Source organism: Pan paniscus, chromosome 19, assembly GCF_029289425.2.
Source record: "Pan paniscus chromosome 19, NHGRI_mPanPan1-v2.0_pri, whole genome shotgun sequence".
NCBI classification, from domain to species: Eukaryota; Metazoa; Chordata; class Mammalia; order Primates; family Hominidae; genus Pan; species Pan paniscus.
In genome coordinates, this window is record NC_073268.2 from 35,933,329 (window position 1) to 35,950,581 (window position 17,253).

A 17,253-nucleotide genomic window follows, 5' to 3' on the forward strand; every position below is an offset into this window, starting at 1 on the left:
GACTTGTGCTGGGGTAGGGACAGGGATCTTCTGGAATAGCACAAAGGCACAGTGCTGACCTCACTCGACACGCCTGACTCAGAGGTCTCAGACCCTCTGAGTAGGTGTGCAAAGGACACCAGGAAAAGGTCACAGCTCCAGAACTCTCCCTGAGGATCCATGGTGAGGGGAGCATGGGTAGTGGCCAGACAGGCTGGTCCAGCTGTGGCCCTGGGTCCCTTCTGTTTCCTCCTCTGTACAGCCCCAGGAAGCTCCAGCAGGATCTCTGGATGGGGCTAGTAACTCCTCTCCGCTCTGACTCCTGGCCATCCCTGATGCAGAGCTTTTGCTCCCTGCTCCAGGGAGTCTACACAGTTGCTGGCCTGCGTGAGTCCTGTGGATGCTCTCACACTGGGCATGGGGAGCCTGCAGCTGCTGCTAGCCATGATGGCCAGACTCCGCCTTCCCATGTGTGAGAGGCCGACACAGAGTCCCAGGGCCTAGTGCAGAGCTCTCCAGTGAGTACCGACAGGAGGGTGTGCAGCTAGGCCCTGGAAGGTGGACAAGCCCTGGAGGAGGCGGATTGCGCTTCCTGGGGTTACCAGGGGCCTTGGGAAACCAGCATCTGGGCCCAGAGGGGCAAATCAGCTGTGACCTCTCTCTGGGTGTGCCCTGGGGTTGTTGATGCAGAGATTGCCATAATCATAGAATCTCGGGCCTAGAAGGGCCAAGAGCACTTGTGTCTAACCCCTTCATTTGACAGATGATGGGGCTGAGCCCAAAGAGGGGAAGCAATATGCCCAAGGTCACCCAGCAAGTCGACCAGATAGCTGTGTGTCTCTGGAGCTCTTCTCCATGTGTGGGAGGGCAAGGGTGTGAACTCAATCTCAGTCTCACCATTTGCAGGCTAGGAGACACCCTGGGCAAGTCACTTGGCCTCTATGAGCCTCAGTTTCCTCATCTGCAACACGGGTATGGTGGGAACTCTCTAGAGTGTTGTTGAGGGGATTAAATGGGGGCACTTGAAAGAAAGCACCTGGCAGAATGATTGGCAGCTGTTATTGAGTGGAGGTTTGGGGGCAGTAGCTGAGATGATGGTGCCCTATCTGTAGGCTGTGGTCATGTTTAAGGGGCCTGAGAAGAAGTGGTCAAAGGGCCAGAATAAAGTCCTGTTTTGGCCACACCTGGTAGGACCCAACCGCCTTCTCCATCTTCCTTCTAAGCCTTTGTTGGGGTGGCTTGGGGCTGGAATGGGGGCCTGTTTGAAAGCAAGAGGTGAGGGGGGCTGGTGGGCATGTGGAGTAGGCACTGCTGAGGCTACGCCCACTCAGTCACTGCCTCAGGGACCTCCAAACCAGAGCGGGGGAGCAGGGAGCAAATTCCCTTTAGCTTTTATCTTCCCTAAGCAACAATCCCATGAGACAGGTAATGTTGACCTTACTTTTCAGATGAGGCTCAGAGACGTTAAGACTTGCCCAGGGTCACGCCGCTTATGGAGGTCAGGCTATGGAAGGACATGTTAACCTTCCAAGGTATTTCCAGGAATACACCCAGGCCCCACTCTGGGCAAAGAATGGGGCCAGGAAGGGTCCCTCCACACTTAAAGTCCTCTCTCAACTCTGTATGCTAAGGCTGGGGAGGGAAAAACTGTGTACTATGGCTCCTCCCCAAACCCTTTCCCTTGGCCTCTGGAATGTGCTTTTCTTGTCACATTTGCATATGGGTGTGTAGGTCTGGCTGGAGTTTCTGGACATTTAAACAAACAGTGAGAAGTCACACACTGGAATCCTGACTCAGGAGCCTCTGGGAAGCTGCCAGCTTCTTTAGCCTGGCCTACCTCCCCCACTTGCCCCCCTCCATGCTGGCCAGGCCAACACCCCTCCCCAGCTGACCAGGAGGCCCCAACTCTCTGGTCTTGAGTGGGAAGGTCTGCAAAGAGAAGGTGGGACTTTGGTCTCAGAGGTCTGACTCTTTCTAGGCTGCTAGGAACTGGGACAGCGGGGAGATGGGACACTCGCTGGCCACTAGTACTCACCAGGACTTGGGGGCCATGCTCCTGGCTGGGGTGGGGGAGCCCGTTACACCAGGCCTCTGCTGAGAAGCCAGGCAGGAAGGCCTCGGCCTCCGCCACGTCCACTGGGATCTCCTCGAAGGCCTCCAGCGGCCCTGGGGTCTTAAAGGAGTGTCCATTGAGGGCCAGGGTGGTCTCGGCCTCTGGGAAGACGTCCTCATGGAAAGGCCGCTTGTACGGGTGGAAGGGCGCGTGGCTGCCCTTGAGGAATCGCCCAGGGCTGCTTGCTGGGGCCTCCTCAAAGCCAAAGCCAGGACACTTGTCTGAGGGTGAGAGCCCGAAGGGCCCGGGGCCGGGGCCAGCTGGGCAGTGGCCCCGGACTTGCTCGGGCCCTGGTGACGCAATGCGGGGGCTGTGTGGGGGCAGTGAGGGTGTCCTCTCTGGAGGGCCGTTGGACACAAATGACGAGCAGCTGAAGCCGGCATGCTTCTGGGTAGACAGAGAGTAGCGAGCCTGTGAGTGGAGGCTGAACCAGGCCTGGGGACTGGCTGGGACCCTACTCTGTTCTGGGGTAAAGGGGGTCTATGGCTGAGCTCTGGGAAGACCCTAAATGGTGGAGAAGAAATAGCCTGCCCTTGGGAGCCCCGATTTCATGAAGGCACCCTGCCATGAAACCTGGGGTACCCCAAATCTGATGGGGCTCACAGCCCTGGGACAGGCTCAGACTGAAGGGATGAGGAGTGACCCCTCTGGATCTCGGGGTCCCTGAGGACTTGTTTGCTGGTGGAGGGGACAAGACAGGCCCTGGGAGGTCCCTGGGGGCGGTAAGGTGACTGGTCTTCTTGTTGCCTGGGCAGCCGCAGGCCTTGGCCTAAACCCAGGCCCAGATGCCGGGTACTTACACTCTGTGGGGCAGGGGAGCCTGGGAGGCCCGGTGCCTGCATGAGGTCCCCTTGGCGCTCGCCCTCCAGTCTGGTGGGGCCCGGCAGCGTGACGTCAGACTGCGGCGGGGGTAGCGACACCATCACCCAGTCCTGGCCTCAAAGAAAGCCGTCTGCCATGAGAGTGAGGACCAGCATCCAGGGGGGGACCAACCCAGGTTCGCCACCTCCACCCCAACCCCATCCTTGGGCTGGGACCCTGCCTCCAGTCAGCCATCTGATGAGAGAGAGAGAGAGAGAGAGAGAGAACCAGACAGAGAGCGAGAGAGAGAAAGAGAAATAGTTTGGAAAAGCAGAGCAGAGAGATCAGACCCCTGTGGAGAAAGGGCAAAGCGAGCCAGGTAGGAGCCTCAGGAGGGGCTTGGCTGATCTCAGGCTGCAGCTGCAGAGACTGACCAGTGAAACCCCGGCTCCCAGCTGGGCTCTGCCTCTGGCTCCTCAAGATCGGTCTCCTGTGTCTACAGAGAAGGGCCTGGCAAGGTGACCACAGCAGGTGGTCTCCATTCAGTGACTGGGCAAGTCGGTGGTCCTGAGGGGAGAGTGAGCTGGTGCGTGGGTCAGACTCATGCTTGGGGTGGGAGCAACCCCCTCCATGCAGGTGAGCCAGCCCTCAGCAGAGGCTGGTCCTGCAGCGACCCTCAGGTCAGCCTGGCTGATGTGACCACAGTGTGTAACTGGGGACCCAAAGGCCCCCGGTTGCCTGGAGGCCCTGTGAGCCCAGCGGGCCCTGAGGATGTCACCAGCCACACTGCAGCGCCTGGCGAGTGCTGTTCCACCGGTGTCCCCCAAACTCTAACCTGTGACTTTGTGCAGGCCACTGCCCCTTTCTGATCTTCAGTTTCCCCATGAAGACCTAGAGGCTTGGGTACACGATATCGGAGGGCTTTTTCTGCTCAGACCTTCTGCAATCATAGGGGAACCCTGTCCCTAACACAGTTAAGAGGACTCAGGCCTCAAAGCCGGGGTTGGCCCTTCCTCTCAAGCAGTGCCAGCAAAGCTCTCTGAACTTCGGCGTCATCATCTAACTGGGAGAGTGACAGGCCCCACCTCACACAGATGTTGTGAGTGTCAAACAAAATCATGCGCAGAAAGCATTCAGCACAGTGCCTGGTGCACAGTCAGTGCCCCATAAATGCCAGTTCTCATTATGAATATTATTGTGAGTGTGGTTCTCACTTTTTTTTTTTTTGAGATGGAGTCTCTCTCTGTCACCCAGGCTGGAGTGCAGTGGCATCATCTTGGCTTACTGCAGCCTCCGCCTCCCGGGTTCAAGCAACTCTCCTGCCTCAGCCTCAAGAGTAGCTGGGACTACAGGCTTGTACCACCACACCTGGCTATTTTTTGTATTTTTGTTTTTATTTTTATTTATTTATTTTTTTGGAGACGGAGTCTCCCTCTGTTGCCTAGGCTGGAGTGCGGTGGCATGCTCTCGGCTCACTTCAACCTCCACCTCCTGAGTTCAAGTGATTTTCCTGCCTCAGCCTCAAGAGTAGCTGGGACTACAGGCACAGGCCACCATGCCTGGCTAATTTTTGTATTTTTAGTAGAGAAGGGATTTCACTATTTTGGCCAGGCTGGTCTCCAACTCCTGACCTCAGATGATCTGCCTGCTTTGGCCTCCCAAAGTGCTGGGATTACAGCCTAGCCACTGTGCCCGGCCTCTCACTCTTACTATCCTCAGCTTTTTGCCTTCCTTTACCACCTGCAAGAGCAATTCCTCTTAAATGTACTTCTCTTTGCCCAAGTGGCCTCTGATAAATGCTACAGTTTGCTGAGGGTCTGCTCTGGGCTGGCCACTGTGTGAACAATTTGGATGGTTTTCTCATTGATCTATTAGAACAATGAGAGGAAGGAGCATTATTGACTCCACCTTCCAGATGAGGACGCTGAGGCTCAGCGGGGTTATGTGACTTGCCCAAGTCGCCCAGGGGCAAGAACTCTGGTCTGTCCGACTGCAGACTCTGCACTCTGCTTATGGTTTCTTCATTGGGTGGGTGTCAAAGTTGGGGTAGGCTAAGCTGGGAGCCCAGGCATCAAGAAAAGCATGAGGTGTACACTCACTCCTTCTACCCAAGACCCCCTCAAGCCAGAGCAGGGCAGCTGTGCTGTGCCCAGGCCATGCTCTTTCCGGAGCTCTGGGAGGGAGAGGTGGCCTCATTGGCCCCCTGGTACCCAGGCTGGGGTTGGCACATCTTTGCTGAATAAACCATCAATAAGCCTCATTTGACAGAGAGGGTAACAGGGAAAAGGAGGGGAGGCAATTTGCCCAAAGTCCCATAGGATTTGCCCAAAGATCCCACAAGGGATCAGTGGTGGAGGGGCTGGAAGCCGGGGTCTAGGTGGGGGCCTGGTGGGAGGCTCTCCCGCCCCTTCAAGAGTCCCCACCACCCCTTCTTGATGTCCTGGCGCCTGCTCACTCGGCAATGCTAAATGTGGCGTGACCAGGGAAGCGCCGAGCTGGCCGTAACGGGACACCACAGCGGAGCAGGCATGGGGCCCGAGGTGCGGGGCAGCCCACCTCCCGCTCTGCATCACTGCCTCCTGCTCCCTGGACAGCTCCTCCTGGAGAGCTCGGGCCTGCCTGGAGGCCACACCTCACCCTGGCCCAGAGCTGCCTTCTCAGGAGGTGGTGCAGGGGGCTTGGTGCAGGGGGCTGGCATTCTCCAGCTCCAAATGGGAGGCCGAGGGCCCTTCCTCCCCCCCAGATCTCAGGCTTTGTAACCTGGGGAGGGTGGCCACTCCCCTCCCTGCAGGTGGGGTAGCACGGTGTTTTAGAGCAAGGATTTGGAGTCAAGCCCAACTGAATTCCAGCCCCAGCTTTGTGACTTTCTGGCTGTGTGACTTTGAACAAACTGTGTAGCTCTCTGTGCCTCACTTTCCGCATCTGAGAAATGGGGCACACAGACCCACCTCGCAGGGTCATCGTGAGGATGGTGTGCATGAGGTGCTGGCACAGGGAAAATGCTCGAGGACATGTGTCATGCATCTGGCCACTGCTGGCCAAGTGTGGCTGCAGGGGCCTTTGGCCCCAGGCTCTACAGCTTCTCTGATGCTCTCGTTGCCTCAGGCCTGGCAGTCCTGGGGCGATTGGCTGAAGACCCAGCCCCAGGTGGCAGCTGCCCTTGCTAGCCCTCCTTGCCTGCCTGGCCTTCACTCAGCCTGGCCTCAGACCCCAGCACTGCTCCCCTGCAGATGTGAACCTGGGGAGGCCTCTCTGAACTCCAGCTCAGGCCTGCACCGCCTCCTGAGGGTCTGGCCTGCCCAGAATGATCCCCGCAGTGTCGGCCTCACCCCATTCTTGCACCTGTTCCCTATTCTCCAGAACATCATCTCCAGCTCCAGCCAAGTTCCTGTATGTCAGAGGCCTTAACAGAGGCTTCAGTTCACAGCCATGACTTTCATAGCCTTGCTTGGCCAAACCACCCTGCTACCTCCTCCAATCCCCCGGGGACAGGATGAGAACCAAGGAAGTTATGCAGAGTTCAGAGGCCCACCCCTTAATTTGCATTAAGGATGCAGAGGTTCCTGACTGGTCCTCTGGGATTCATCTGGGCAGGTTTTGTAAGTGGGGACTCCTGATTTGGTGACCATGATGCCCCCTTGGTTGCAGCTAAAGCTCTATTCTACAAGTGAGACCCAGGGAACAGGTAAAGTGACTTTCCTAAGGCCACACGGCCCAGGAGAGAGGGGGTCCTCAGGGGCTGGTCAGAAGCCCTCTGACTGGTGTTTATGAGGGGCTCCTGTCCATCACTGGGAAGGGCTCACTGCAGGAACCTGGATGAGGCTGCCTTGGCCCTGACCCTTCCCTGGAGTAGCCGGCAGAATCCCTGAAGCTGGACGACCTGGAGTCAGGGCTGGATTTGAATCGCAGGAACTGTGGGACTTTGGTTGGGCATGATGCTTAACTTCCTTCCCCATGCCTCAGTTTCCTCATCTGTAAAATAGGACTAATAAATACTTACCTCTCTGGAGGATTAATAAAATATTGCTTGTAAATAGCTTAACACATAGTACATGCTCAATAAATGATAGCTATTATTAATAATTAGCAGTGGGAAAGAGTTTGTTTAAGGCCTGAGTTATGGGGGTGGGGGGAGGGGGAGCATCAGGAAGGGAACTCCCCTTTCCTGCCTTCTCCTGCCTTCTACCTCCAGGTCCTTGACATTGTCCTCTCCCATTGGCAGAGGCTAAACTTCCCTCTTCCTGACTCTCTGGCCTCAGAGGTCATTTCCGCCTTTCCCATGTGGTAGAGCTAGTGTCTGTAGAAACTTCTGGGACTTATGTGGAGAGGAGGGGGGTTGACTCTGTTGTTTTGGATCTCTCGGGAGGTCTCTCTGCTGGCCCCAGTGTCCTGGGGCTGACATCTGCATTCAGAAGGGATCTTTCATAGAGGTCCAACCTTTATCCTGCCTGTTCCAGTTTCAGGGAGCACTGGAACTGGATGGGATGTGTGTGCAAGTATCAGAAAATACCAGCACAGGAGGCCCAGTCAGCTCTCCTGCCTTCTCAGATTCCGGGAGCTCCTCCAGATCACTCTCATGAACTGCCCCTCAATATGGGTACCCACAACCCACAACCACCTGCTTCCTGGACTAGAGGCTGAGGCTCTCACTGGCAGACTGTGCCCTGGGGTCCCTTCGCCGCAGTTCCACATCTGCAGTGCACTCTGAAGTTTCCTCTGCACTTTTTTTTTTTTTGAGACAAGGTCTTGCTGTCGCCCAGGCTGGAGTGCAGTGGCACAATCATCACTCACTGCAGCCTCGACTTCCTGGGCTCAACTGATCCTCCCGCCTTAGCCTCCCAAAGTGCTGAGATTACAGGTGTGCACCACCGCGCCCAGCCCCTCTGCACTTTTGTATCTCTTGTCTCATGTTATCCTCCCTTTGCCCCAGAGGGTAGGGGGCAATGGTGTGCACAGCCAGTTGGCAAGGGCTCATGAGAGCCAATTGTGCCCATTTCTTCCCAACTCCATGTCCAGTGAAATTGGTGGAGATCAGCCACAGTGGGAGTATTTGCCCATGGAAATTAGCAAATCCTACAAATCAGAGCCTTTTTAAACATTATGATTTATTTACTTTTGAAAGCTGACTGGTGAACATTTACCAACACACCACTGTCAGGGGAGCAAGGTCATCAAGCCCATTTTTTTAGGGGAGAAAATTGAGGCCCAGAGAGAAGAAATGACCTGCGCAGGGTTACACAGCTGACTGAAAACCACATCTGACTCTCAGTTCTTGAGAGCCATGACCATACCGCCAGACGCTGACTCTCCAGGAGGGCACCCCTGGCAAAACCTTGACCAAAGACCTTTTCAGCGTCTGGGCATTCTGGCCACCTTCCGCCTGCCATGATCCTTGGGGAGTGGGGATGGAAGAGGTGGACTTGATCTGCCCTGGCATCAGAGAGAAGAAAGAAACGGCCCTTTGACTTGAGTAGAGGGGATGACGAGTGAGAAATTCCCCAGAAAGACTGACAACAGGATCAATAATCATCAAGGATCAACAGTCATCATTACTGCATTCCTGCTCTGTGCCCTTCTCACAAACAGCCGGCCTGCGCCCGCTCTACCCATCAACATCTCCCCACCTCTCAGAGAGCCTTCTCTTGGCTCCTTAGGACTCAGGCAGAGGGGGCCGTTTAGGAGTGGGAGCCAGGAGACATTGTGCTGGCTGTGTGATGTTGGATAACTCACTTCCCCTTTCTGTACTTCAGTTCCTCTATAAGTCAAACGAGGCCCTGGGACCATTTGCATCTAAAGATGCTGAGGCTAATCCTGTGGAGGTGTGTACCTGGTGGAGGAGTGTACCCTGCGGAGGTATGGATCCTGTGGAGGTGTGTACCCTATGGAGGTATGGATCCTGTGGAGGTGTGTACCCTATGGAGGTATGGATCCTGTGAAGGTGTGTACCCTGTGGAGGTGAGTACCCTGTGGAGGTGTGTACCCTGCGGAGGTGTGTACCCTGTATCCTGTGGAGGTGTGTACCCTGTGGATGTGTGTACCCTATGGAGGTATGGATCCTATGAAGGTGTGTAAGATGTGGAGGTGTGTACCCTGCAGAGGTGTGTACCCTGTGTCCTGTGGAGGCATGTACCCTGTGGATGTGTGTACCCTATGGAGGTATGGATCCTATGAAGGTGTGTACGATGTGGAGGTGTGTACCCTATGGAGGTGTGTACCCTGTGGAGGTGTGTACCCTGTGGAGGTATGGATCCTGTGGAGGTATGGATCCTGTGGAGGTGTGTACCCTGTGCAGGCATGTACCCTGTGGAGGCATGTACCCTGTGGAGGTGTGTACCCTGTGGAGGTGTGTACCCTGTGGAGGTATGGATCCTGTGGATGTGTGTACCCTGTGGAGGTATGGATCCTGTGGAGGTGTGTACTCTGTGGAAGTGTGTACCCTGTGGAGGTGTGGATCCTGTGGAGGTATGTACTCTGTGGAGGCATGTACCCCATGATGGTATGGATCCTGTGGAGGTGTGTACCCTATGGAGGTATGGATCCTATGAAGGTGTGTACCATGTGGAGGTGTGTACCCTATGGAGGTGTGTACCCTGTGGAGGTGTGTACCCTGTATCCTGTGGAAGTGTGTACCCTGTGGAAGTGTGTACCCTATGGAAGTGTGTACCCTGTGGAGGTGTGTACCCTGTGGAGGTATGGATCCTGTGGAGGTGTGTACCCTGTGGCGGTGTGTCCCTGTGGAGGTGTGTACCCTGTGGAGGTGTGTACCCTGTGGAGGTATGGATCCTGTGGAGGTGTGTGCTCTGTGGAGGTGTGTATCCTGTGGAGGTGGGTACCCTGTGGAGGTGTGTACCCTGTGGAAGTGTGTACCCTGTGGAGGTGTGGATCCTGTGGAGGTATGTACTCTGTGGAGGCATGTACCCCGTGATGGTATGGATCCTGTGGAGGTGTGTATCCTGTGGAGGTATGGATCCTGTGGAGGTGTGTACCCTGTGGAGGTGTGTACCCTGTGGAAGTGTGGATCCCATGGAGGTGTGTACCCTGTACCCTGTGGAGGTGTGTACCCTGTGGAGGTGTGCACCCTGTGGAGGTGTGTACCCTGTACCCTGTGGAGGTGTGTACCCTGTGGAGGTGTGTACCCTATGGAAGTGTGTACCCTGTGGAGATATGGATCCTGTGGAGGTGTGTACCCTGTGGCGTTGAGTACCCTGTGGAGGTGTGTACCCTGTGGAATTGTGTACCCTGTGGAGGTGTGGATCCTGTCGAGGTATGTACTCTGTGGAGGCATGTACCCCATGATAGTATGGATCCTGTGGAGGTGTGTACCCTATGGAGGTATGGATCCTATGAAGGTGTGTACCATGTGGAGGTGTGTACCCTATGGAGGTGTGTATCCTGTGGAGGTGTGTACCCTGTATCCTGTGGACGTGTGTACCCTGTGGAAGTGTGTACCCTGTGGAGGTATGGATCCTGTGGAGATGTGTACCCTGTGGAAGTGTGTACCCTATGGAAGTGTGTACCCTGTGGAGGTGTGTACCCTGTGGAGGTATGGATCCTGTGGAGGTTTGTACCCTGTGGCATTGAGTACCCTGTGGAGGTGTGTACCCTGTGGAAGTGTGTACCCTGTGGAGGTGTGGATCCTGTGGAGGTATGTACTCTGTGGAGGCATGTACCCCGTGATGGTATGGATCCTGTGGAGGTGTGTACCCTATGGAGGTATGGATCCTATGGAGGTGTGTACCCTGTGGAGGTGTGTACCCTGTATCCTGTGGAAGTGTGTACCCTGTGGAAGTGTGTACCCTGTGGAGGTATGGATCCTGTGGAGATGTGTACCCTGTGGAAGTGTGTACCCTATGGAAGTGTGTATCCTGTGGAGGTGTATACCCTGTGGAGGTATGGATCCTGTGGAGGTTTGTACCCTGTGGAGTTGAGTACCCTGCAGAGGTGTGTACCCTGTGGAGGTGGGTACCCTGTGGAGGTGTGTACCCTGTGGAAGTGTGTACCCTGTGGAGGTGTGGATCATGTGGAGGTGTGTACTCTGTGGAAGTGTGTACCCTGTGGAGGTGTGGATCATGTGGAGGTGTGTACTCTGTGGAGGCATGTACCCCGTGATGGTATGGATCCTGTGGAGGTGTGTATCCTGTGGAGGTATGGATCCTGTGGAGGTGTGTACCCTGTGGAGGTGTGTACCCTGTGGAAGTATGGATCCCATGAAGGTGTGTACCCTGTACCCTGTGGAGGTGTGTACCCTGTGGAGGTGTGCACCCTGTGGAGGTGTGTACCCTGTACCCTGTGGAGGTGTGTACCCTGTACCCTGTGGAGGTGTGTACCCTGTGGAGATGTGTATCCTTTGGAGGTATGGATCCTGTGGAGGTGTGTACTCTGTGGAAGTGTGTACCCTGTGGAGGTGTGGATCCTGTGGAGGTATGTACTCTGTGCAGGCATGTACCCTGTGATGGTATGGATCCTGTGGAGGTGTGTACCCTATGGAGGTATGGATCCTGTGGAGGTATGTAACCTGTGGAGGTGTGTACCTTGTGGAGGTGTGGATCCTGTGGCAGTGTGTACCCTGTAGAGGTGTGTACCCTGTGGAGGTATGGATTCTGTGGAGATGTGTATCCTCTGGAGATGTGTACCCTTTGGAGGTATGGATCCTGTGGAGGTGTGTACCCTGTGGAGGTAAGGATCCTGTGGAGGTGTGTACCCTGTGGAGATGTGTACCCTGTGGAGGTATGGATCCTGTGGAGGTGTGTATCCTGTGGAGTTATGGATCCTGTGGAGATGTATACCTTGTGGAAGTATGGATCCTGTGGAGGTGTGTACCCCTGTGGATATGTGTATACTTGTGGAGGGGTGTACACCTGTTGAGGAGGGTATACCTGTGGAAATGTGTACCCTGTGAAGGTATGGACACTGTAGAGATATGTTCACCTGTGGAAGTGTGTACCCTGTGGAGGTGTGTATGCCTGTGAAGGTATGTATATCTGTGGAGGTGTATACACCTGGGGAATGGTGTTCACCTTTGGAGGTATGTACACTGTGGAGGGGTGTACACCTGTGAAAGTGTGTATACTTATGGAGGGGTGTATACCTGTTGAGGAGTGTACACCTGTGGAGGTATATTCACCAATGGAACTGTATACCCTGTGGAGTTGTGTACACCTGTGGAAGTCTATACTTTTGCAGGGGTGTACACCTGTGGAGATGTGTAGCCTGTGGAGGTATGTTCATCTGTGGAAGTGTTTACCCTCTAGAAGTGTGTACCACATGGAGGGGTGTACCTCTGTGAAGGGGTGTACACTTGTGGAAGTATGTACCCTGCGGAAGTGTGTTCACCTGTGGAGGTATGTTCACCTGTGGAAGTGTATACACCTTGGAAATGTGCACACCTGTGGAGGGTGTACCCTCTGGAGATGTGTACACCTATGAAGGGGTGTACTCTGTGGAGGTGTGTACCCTGTGGAGGTATGTACTCTGTACTCTTTGGAGGTGTGTACCCTGTGGAAGTGTGTACCCTGTGGAGGTGTGTACCTCATAGAGGTGTGCACCCTGTGGAGATATGTACCCTGTAAAGGTGTATCTGGCCCACAGAGCTGTCAGCAGGGACCTCACCCCTGCTCTGCCTTTATGTGGGGCCCCCCTGAGGACATCCTCAAGGAGATCAGGAAGACTTGGCTGAGTTTTTACATCCCAGGAAGGAGGAGCTGTATTATCATCCCATTTTATAGATGAGGAAACTGAGACTCAGAGAGGTTAACCTGACTTGCCCAAGTTCACTCAGCTAGTAAATTACGCTCCCCAGGATTCCGACCCGGGCTTCAAAGCCAGCATGCTGAACCATTACGCTACACGGCCCCACCTTGGTAACGCCTCAGCCTCCCTGCTCAAGCCTGAAAGGTGGGTGGGGGCGACGTTGGAGGTTTCCTTGGGAGGGTCTGTCCCTGCCTCCCCTGTGGGCAACTGAATCACAGGGACAGACAGGCCTGGGGCACCAAGGGTCCTCCCCAGGCTCTCTTCACGCTCCCTGCTGCCTCCCACCTGGCGGCCTCCTATCCACTCTTTATGAGTGAGGTGGGGACAGCTCAGTTCCACCTTAATGGTTTCTGTTGCTGGCTGCGGCAGCATGTTTTACGAGGGGTGGGGCTCGGCCGGCCGGGTGCTGGCCTGTAGCCCCACCCAGGGCTCCACCCGACAGGCTGCTGGGAGGGGTCCCCTGGAGCAGCTCGGCAATTATGGGGGTGGCAGGGAAGGACCTGGGGGCTCTGCCTGAGGCTTGGGCACCCGAGGAAACTCGGGGTCTGGGAATGCCAAGAAAGAGGGGGTTTCTAGCTCCTTTCTCCCCATCAATGTTGGAAGTTCTGAGGGCAAAATTCTGGCCTCCCTGGCTCTTAACCCAGCATCAGTTTTGGAAAATGGGTTGCGTGCCCCTGCCTTGAGATCTGACTCAAGTACAGAGCAGGTAGGGACAGAATGGGCAGGGAGGGGAGTGGGGAGAACAAAGGATGAAAAGCCACCATGTCCCCCAGGTGACGGTTTCCTCCATGTGAGCCACCGACACCTGCAGCTGAGTCATTCCAGTCCCCAAATCAGGCTTCTCCTAAAGACTCTTCAGCATTCCCATGTGCCTCTGGAAGCAGGCTGGTCCCAGAGCATTGCCTAGTACGCCCATCCTGGAAAAGCACTTGAGCCTTGGGCCGACCTGGAGGTTCTTCCAGATCTCTAATCCCTATTTATTGTAATCTTAGTCCTCTTGTCCTGTCCTTCCTGCCATTCACCAAGCCACCCACCAGAGCCTCTTTAAGGGCAATAGACTCATCCCTTCTGCAGGGAGGGTCCCAGCTTTGCTTCAGATGCCTGACTCCAACAGCGACCAGTCTCCCACTCTCCTTTGCCCAGCACCCCTTCCTTTTTGCCATCCCTGGCTGCCTCTGGGCAGCTTCCCATCTCTCCAGCCCCTCTCTAACCTCTGCCACCCAGCCATGGCCCCAAAGGAGCCAAATCCAAGCACTCACAGTGGGCTCTGGGTCATGGCCACCATCACCGCTTCGGGGAGTCATTCAGCCTGCAGCTCCCCAGGAGCCTCCATCGAGGTATAAATACTCCCACATGCCTGGACCGGCCCCCTGCCCGAGGGCTGAGGCGGGGCTGTCTCCCCAGGCCAGGCAGGCAGGTCACATGCCCCATAAATGCCACAGGACCACAGGCCCTTCCTAGCAGCCCTGAGGAGGCCAACTGGAGCCTGACCTCTCTGGATGGATGGGTGGATAGATAGATGTATTTATGTATGTAAAGATGAACAGTTGGATGAATGGACAGATCATCGGATGGAGAGATTGATGGATGGAAAGCTGGACAGATGGACAAATCAACAGACAGATAGATGAATGTTTTATTTTTTTATTTTAAGTATTTTTATTTCTGTAAGTATCTGTAGTGTAAAGGATGAATATTTAGTGGGATAGATGGATGGATGTCCTTGACCTACCCATGAATGTTTATTCTGGTTTTTTTGTTTGTTTGTTTGAGACAAAGTCTCACTCTGTCACCCAGGGTGGAGTGCAGTGGTGCAATCTTGGCTCACTGCAACCTCCACCTCCTGGGTTCAAGCGATTCTCCTGCCTCAGCCTCCCAAGAAGCTGGGATTACAGGCGGGCAGCACCAAGTCTGGTTAACTTTTGTATTTTTAGCAGAGATGGGGTTTTGCCATGTTGGCCAAGCTGGGGATGTTTATTTTGTAGATGGAAAGAAAGGGGTGTTTGGTTTCAAGGAAACAAGAAATGCTACCCCTCAAAGCTCCCATCCATTCCCTTCTGAGACGTACCTACTAGGACCCCTTCTCTCCTCTGCTAGTCTGAGAGATCAGCCCTACTGGGTTCTTCCTACTCCTTAGATGCTCCTTGACAGAGACCTCCCACCTAAGCATCCTCGGCCTCCAGGGATCTTTTGCTCTTACTTGTGGGTGTCATTCATGGTTTGCCTCCTCCACCCTCCTGCCTCCCTGGCTACTCTGGAGTCCAGGCTCTGAGGCTGGGAGCCTACCCCAACATCTTGCTCCCAGAAGCAAGGTCAGCAAGCTTGCCCCGCCAAGGTTAGTGGGGGAGGGGAATTCCCAGTTCCAAAAACATAAAACCCCCTTGGACAGGCAGTTTAAGGAGAAGGTTCTCCCACCCCCACCTTCCCCAGGTTCTAGAGATGGGGTCTTGCTTTGTTGCCCAGGCTGGTCTCAAACTCCTAGGCTCTCGCCTCAGCCTCTGGAGTATATGAGACTAAAAGTGCATGCCACGGTGCTCACCTATTCCCAGGGATTTTTTGAAGCCATGGCTGAGTCTGATGGTGAGAACTGGCCTGACCTAGGACTTGGAGGTGGACAAGGTGGCCTAGAACCACTCAGGGCTTGACTGGAAAGCTGGACTTTTGAGAAGGAGGAACTTGTTGCCTGCTTGATCCTTCCAGGGGGCAGTGTTCAGAAAGCAGTGATCTGAGGCCTTAGACATTGGTTTCTAGAGAAGAAAGTTCCCTGAAATCCTCAGTCTGCCCAGCTGTGATAAGGGCCAAAGAATGGCTGATGAGATGGGGCATGAGTGAAGGACCAGGAGGCTTTTGCACAGATTGTGAAGCCTTGCCTTCATCCCTCCTACAACAAGCTTCCTCCAGCTACACTGGCTGAAGGGGATGGAGAAATGGGCTGAGGTATGGGATGAAGTGGCTGACCTCTAAGCACTCATTAGCTCTGGGTCCCTGTGGCCCGGAAGTCCTACCCCTGTAATGAAGTCACCCAGGGCTGAGCCCGATGGTCCCACCCCCAGCCTCCTGTGGGCTGTGTAGGTAATTGGCTTTGGAGTTGTTGGGCTGTGGCAGTGATTGGCAGCAGAGGATTTGATCTGTGAGACCAACAGGGATGTTGGAGCTTGGTCTCACCTCCCCCGTAACCTGGCGTTATAATCTCTGGACGCCTTCACTGAGCCCAGATCCTGGCTTCCCTACAGAATCCCCCTTTTCCCTCACAGTGAGTCCTCCTGACCAAGGACTGCAGGAGGGTCCTTTCCCAGCTCTGCTCTCAGTGTGGGCTAGTCATGAGAATAAACCTTGTTCCCTCCTTTATAAAATGGAGTCCTCATCTTTGCCCTACATACCTCATCTGGCTGTCCTGGGGACCGAGTGAGAACCAGAATGTCAAAATCCTCAGAAGTTAAACCAGCACCAGCTTGTCTGGTGCCCCTGCCTCCTCCCCTGGGGTCCCAGGCCTGTAGGATTTCAGGAGTGGGATGGGGCTGAGTGAGATCTTTTTACCTTCAAACATCTGCCCTTCCTAGGGGTGTGCCCCAGGGGGATGGTCAAGAGGGCCCTCGTCCTGCTGGTGCGCTCGCTCTTTGCCTGTCCACCTGAGTGGGGGCAAAGAAATGGCCCAGGATCCCACTGTCCGTTGGGCCAGGGGCCTCTCACATTCTGTACATATCATTATCAGAACTGCTCATTAATACCAATCTATTATTAAGGATATTAATTCTGCCACCACTACTAATAATACAGATTTAGTACAAGACAAATACATACTGGTGCACCTCCTCTCCCAACGCCATCTTGCACAGGGGATGGGCAGGTGGTTATCTCCTTGAACTTACTAAGCCTTGAAGTGAGAAGTGCACTGGGAGGCCCTCCCACCCAAGCCCCTCTTTATCTGACAGATGGGGAAACCGAGGTCCCACCAGTGGGAGAGATTGTTCCCTGCTATGCAGGCATCTGTGCGCTGCTCCTTCCTCCAGGTGCTGGGGCTATGGGAAGCAGCTCTCAGCACCTAATCATGTCCCTGGAGAAGGGGCAGGCTCTGGGGGCATTTTCCTGAGCCCATCCAGCTCCGTGGCTCCAGCTGCCATCTTTCTCCCTTGACCACGCTCAGATTATATTGGATTTGGCATTGCCACCCCAAATAATTTTTTCTCCAAAACCCTTCCCACTTTAGGCAGATTGACCACGCTTACGGGAAGGCACAGAGAAGCAGAGCCACCTCTATGAAGCCACATGCTCTTGGTGCCCAACGTGGGCTCCAGGAACCCTCTCCAGAGGAAGCTGGGGACACTGCCCCCACTGACAGTGAAGACTGCTGTGGTCACTCTGGGCCTGCGTGGAGGAGGGGTGCTAAGTGCAGAGTCTGATAATTGGGTTTTCTGATCACAGCGATGTGTGTGTGTGTGTGTGTGCGTGCGTGTGTGTGTGTGTCCTTCCTCATGTACATTCTATGCCTTCCGAGACTGATGGGCTGGTGCAGTCTGGGACATGGCTATGGAATTTACAAGTGTAAGTGGGACCTCCAACTGTCTCCAGGCAATCTGGTTCCAGGGATGCACCCCATTCTCATTCTGTGT

The 17,253-nt window shown here is 54.8% G+C and overlaps 1 protein-coding gene across 2 annotated transcripts in view; it reads right to left on the reverse strand.

Moving 5' to 3' along the window:
- Positions 1 to 17,253, reverse strand: part of FOXN1 (forkhead box N1) — a 33,261-nt gene that overhangs the window by 11,930 nt on the left and 4,078 nt on the right. Inside the window, exons 2-3 of one of the 2 annotated variants that reach the window (XM_057300266.2) lie at positions 2,893 to 3,029; positions 2,015 to 2,479 (exon numbers count right to left, since the gene is read on the reverse strand). In XM_057300266.2, coding sequence (XP_057156249.2) covers positions 2,015 to 2,479; positions 2,893 to 3,015 — 588 coding nt within the window. In that variant the 5' untranslated portion in view covers positions 3,016 to 3,029. Of the gene's footprint in view, positions 1 to 2,014; positions 2,480 to 2,892; positions 3,181 to 17,253 lie in introns of those variants that run through there. The other variant, XM_003812671.5, reaches the window with a different exon arrangement.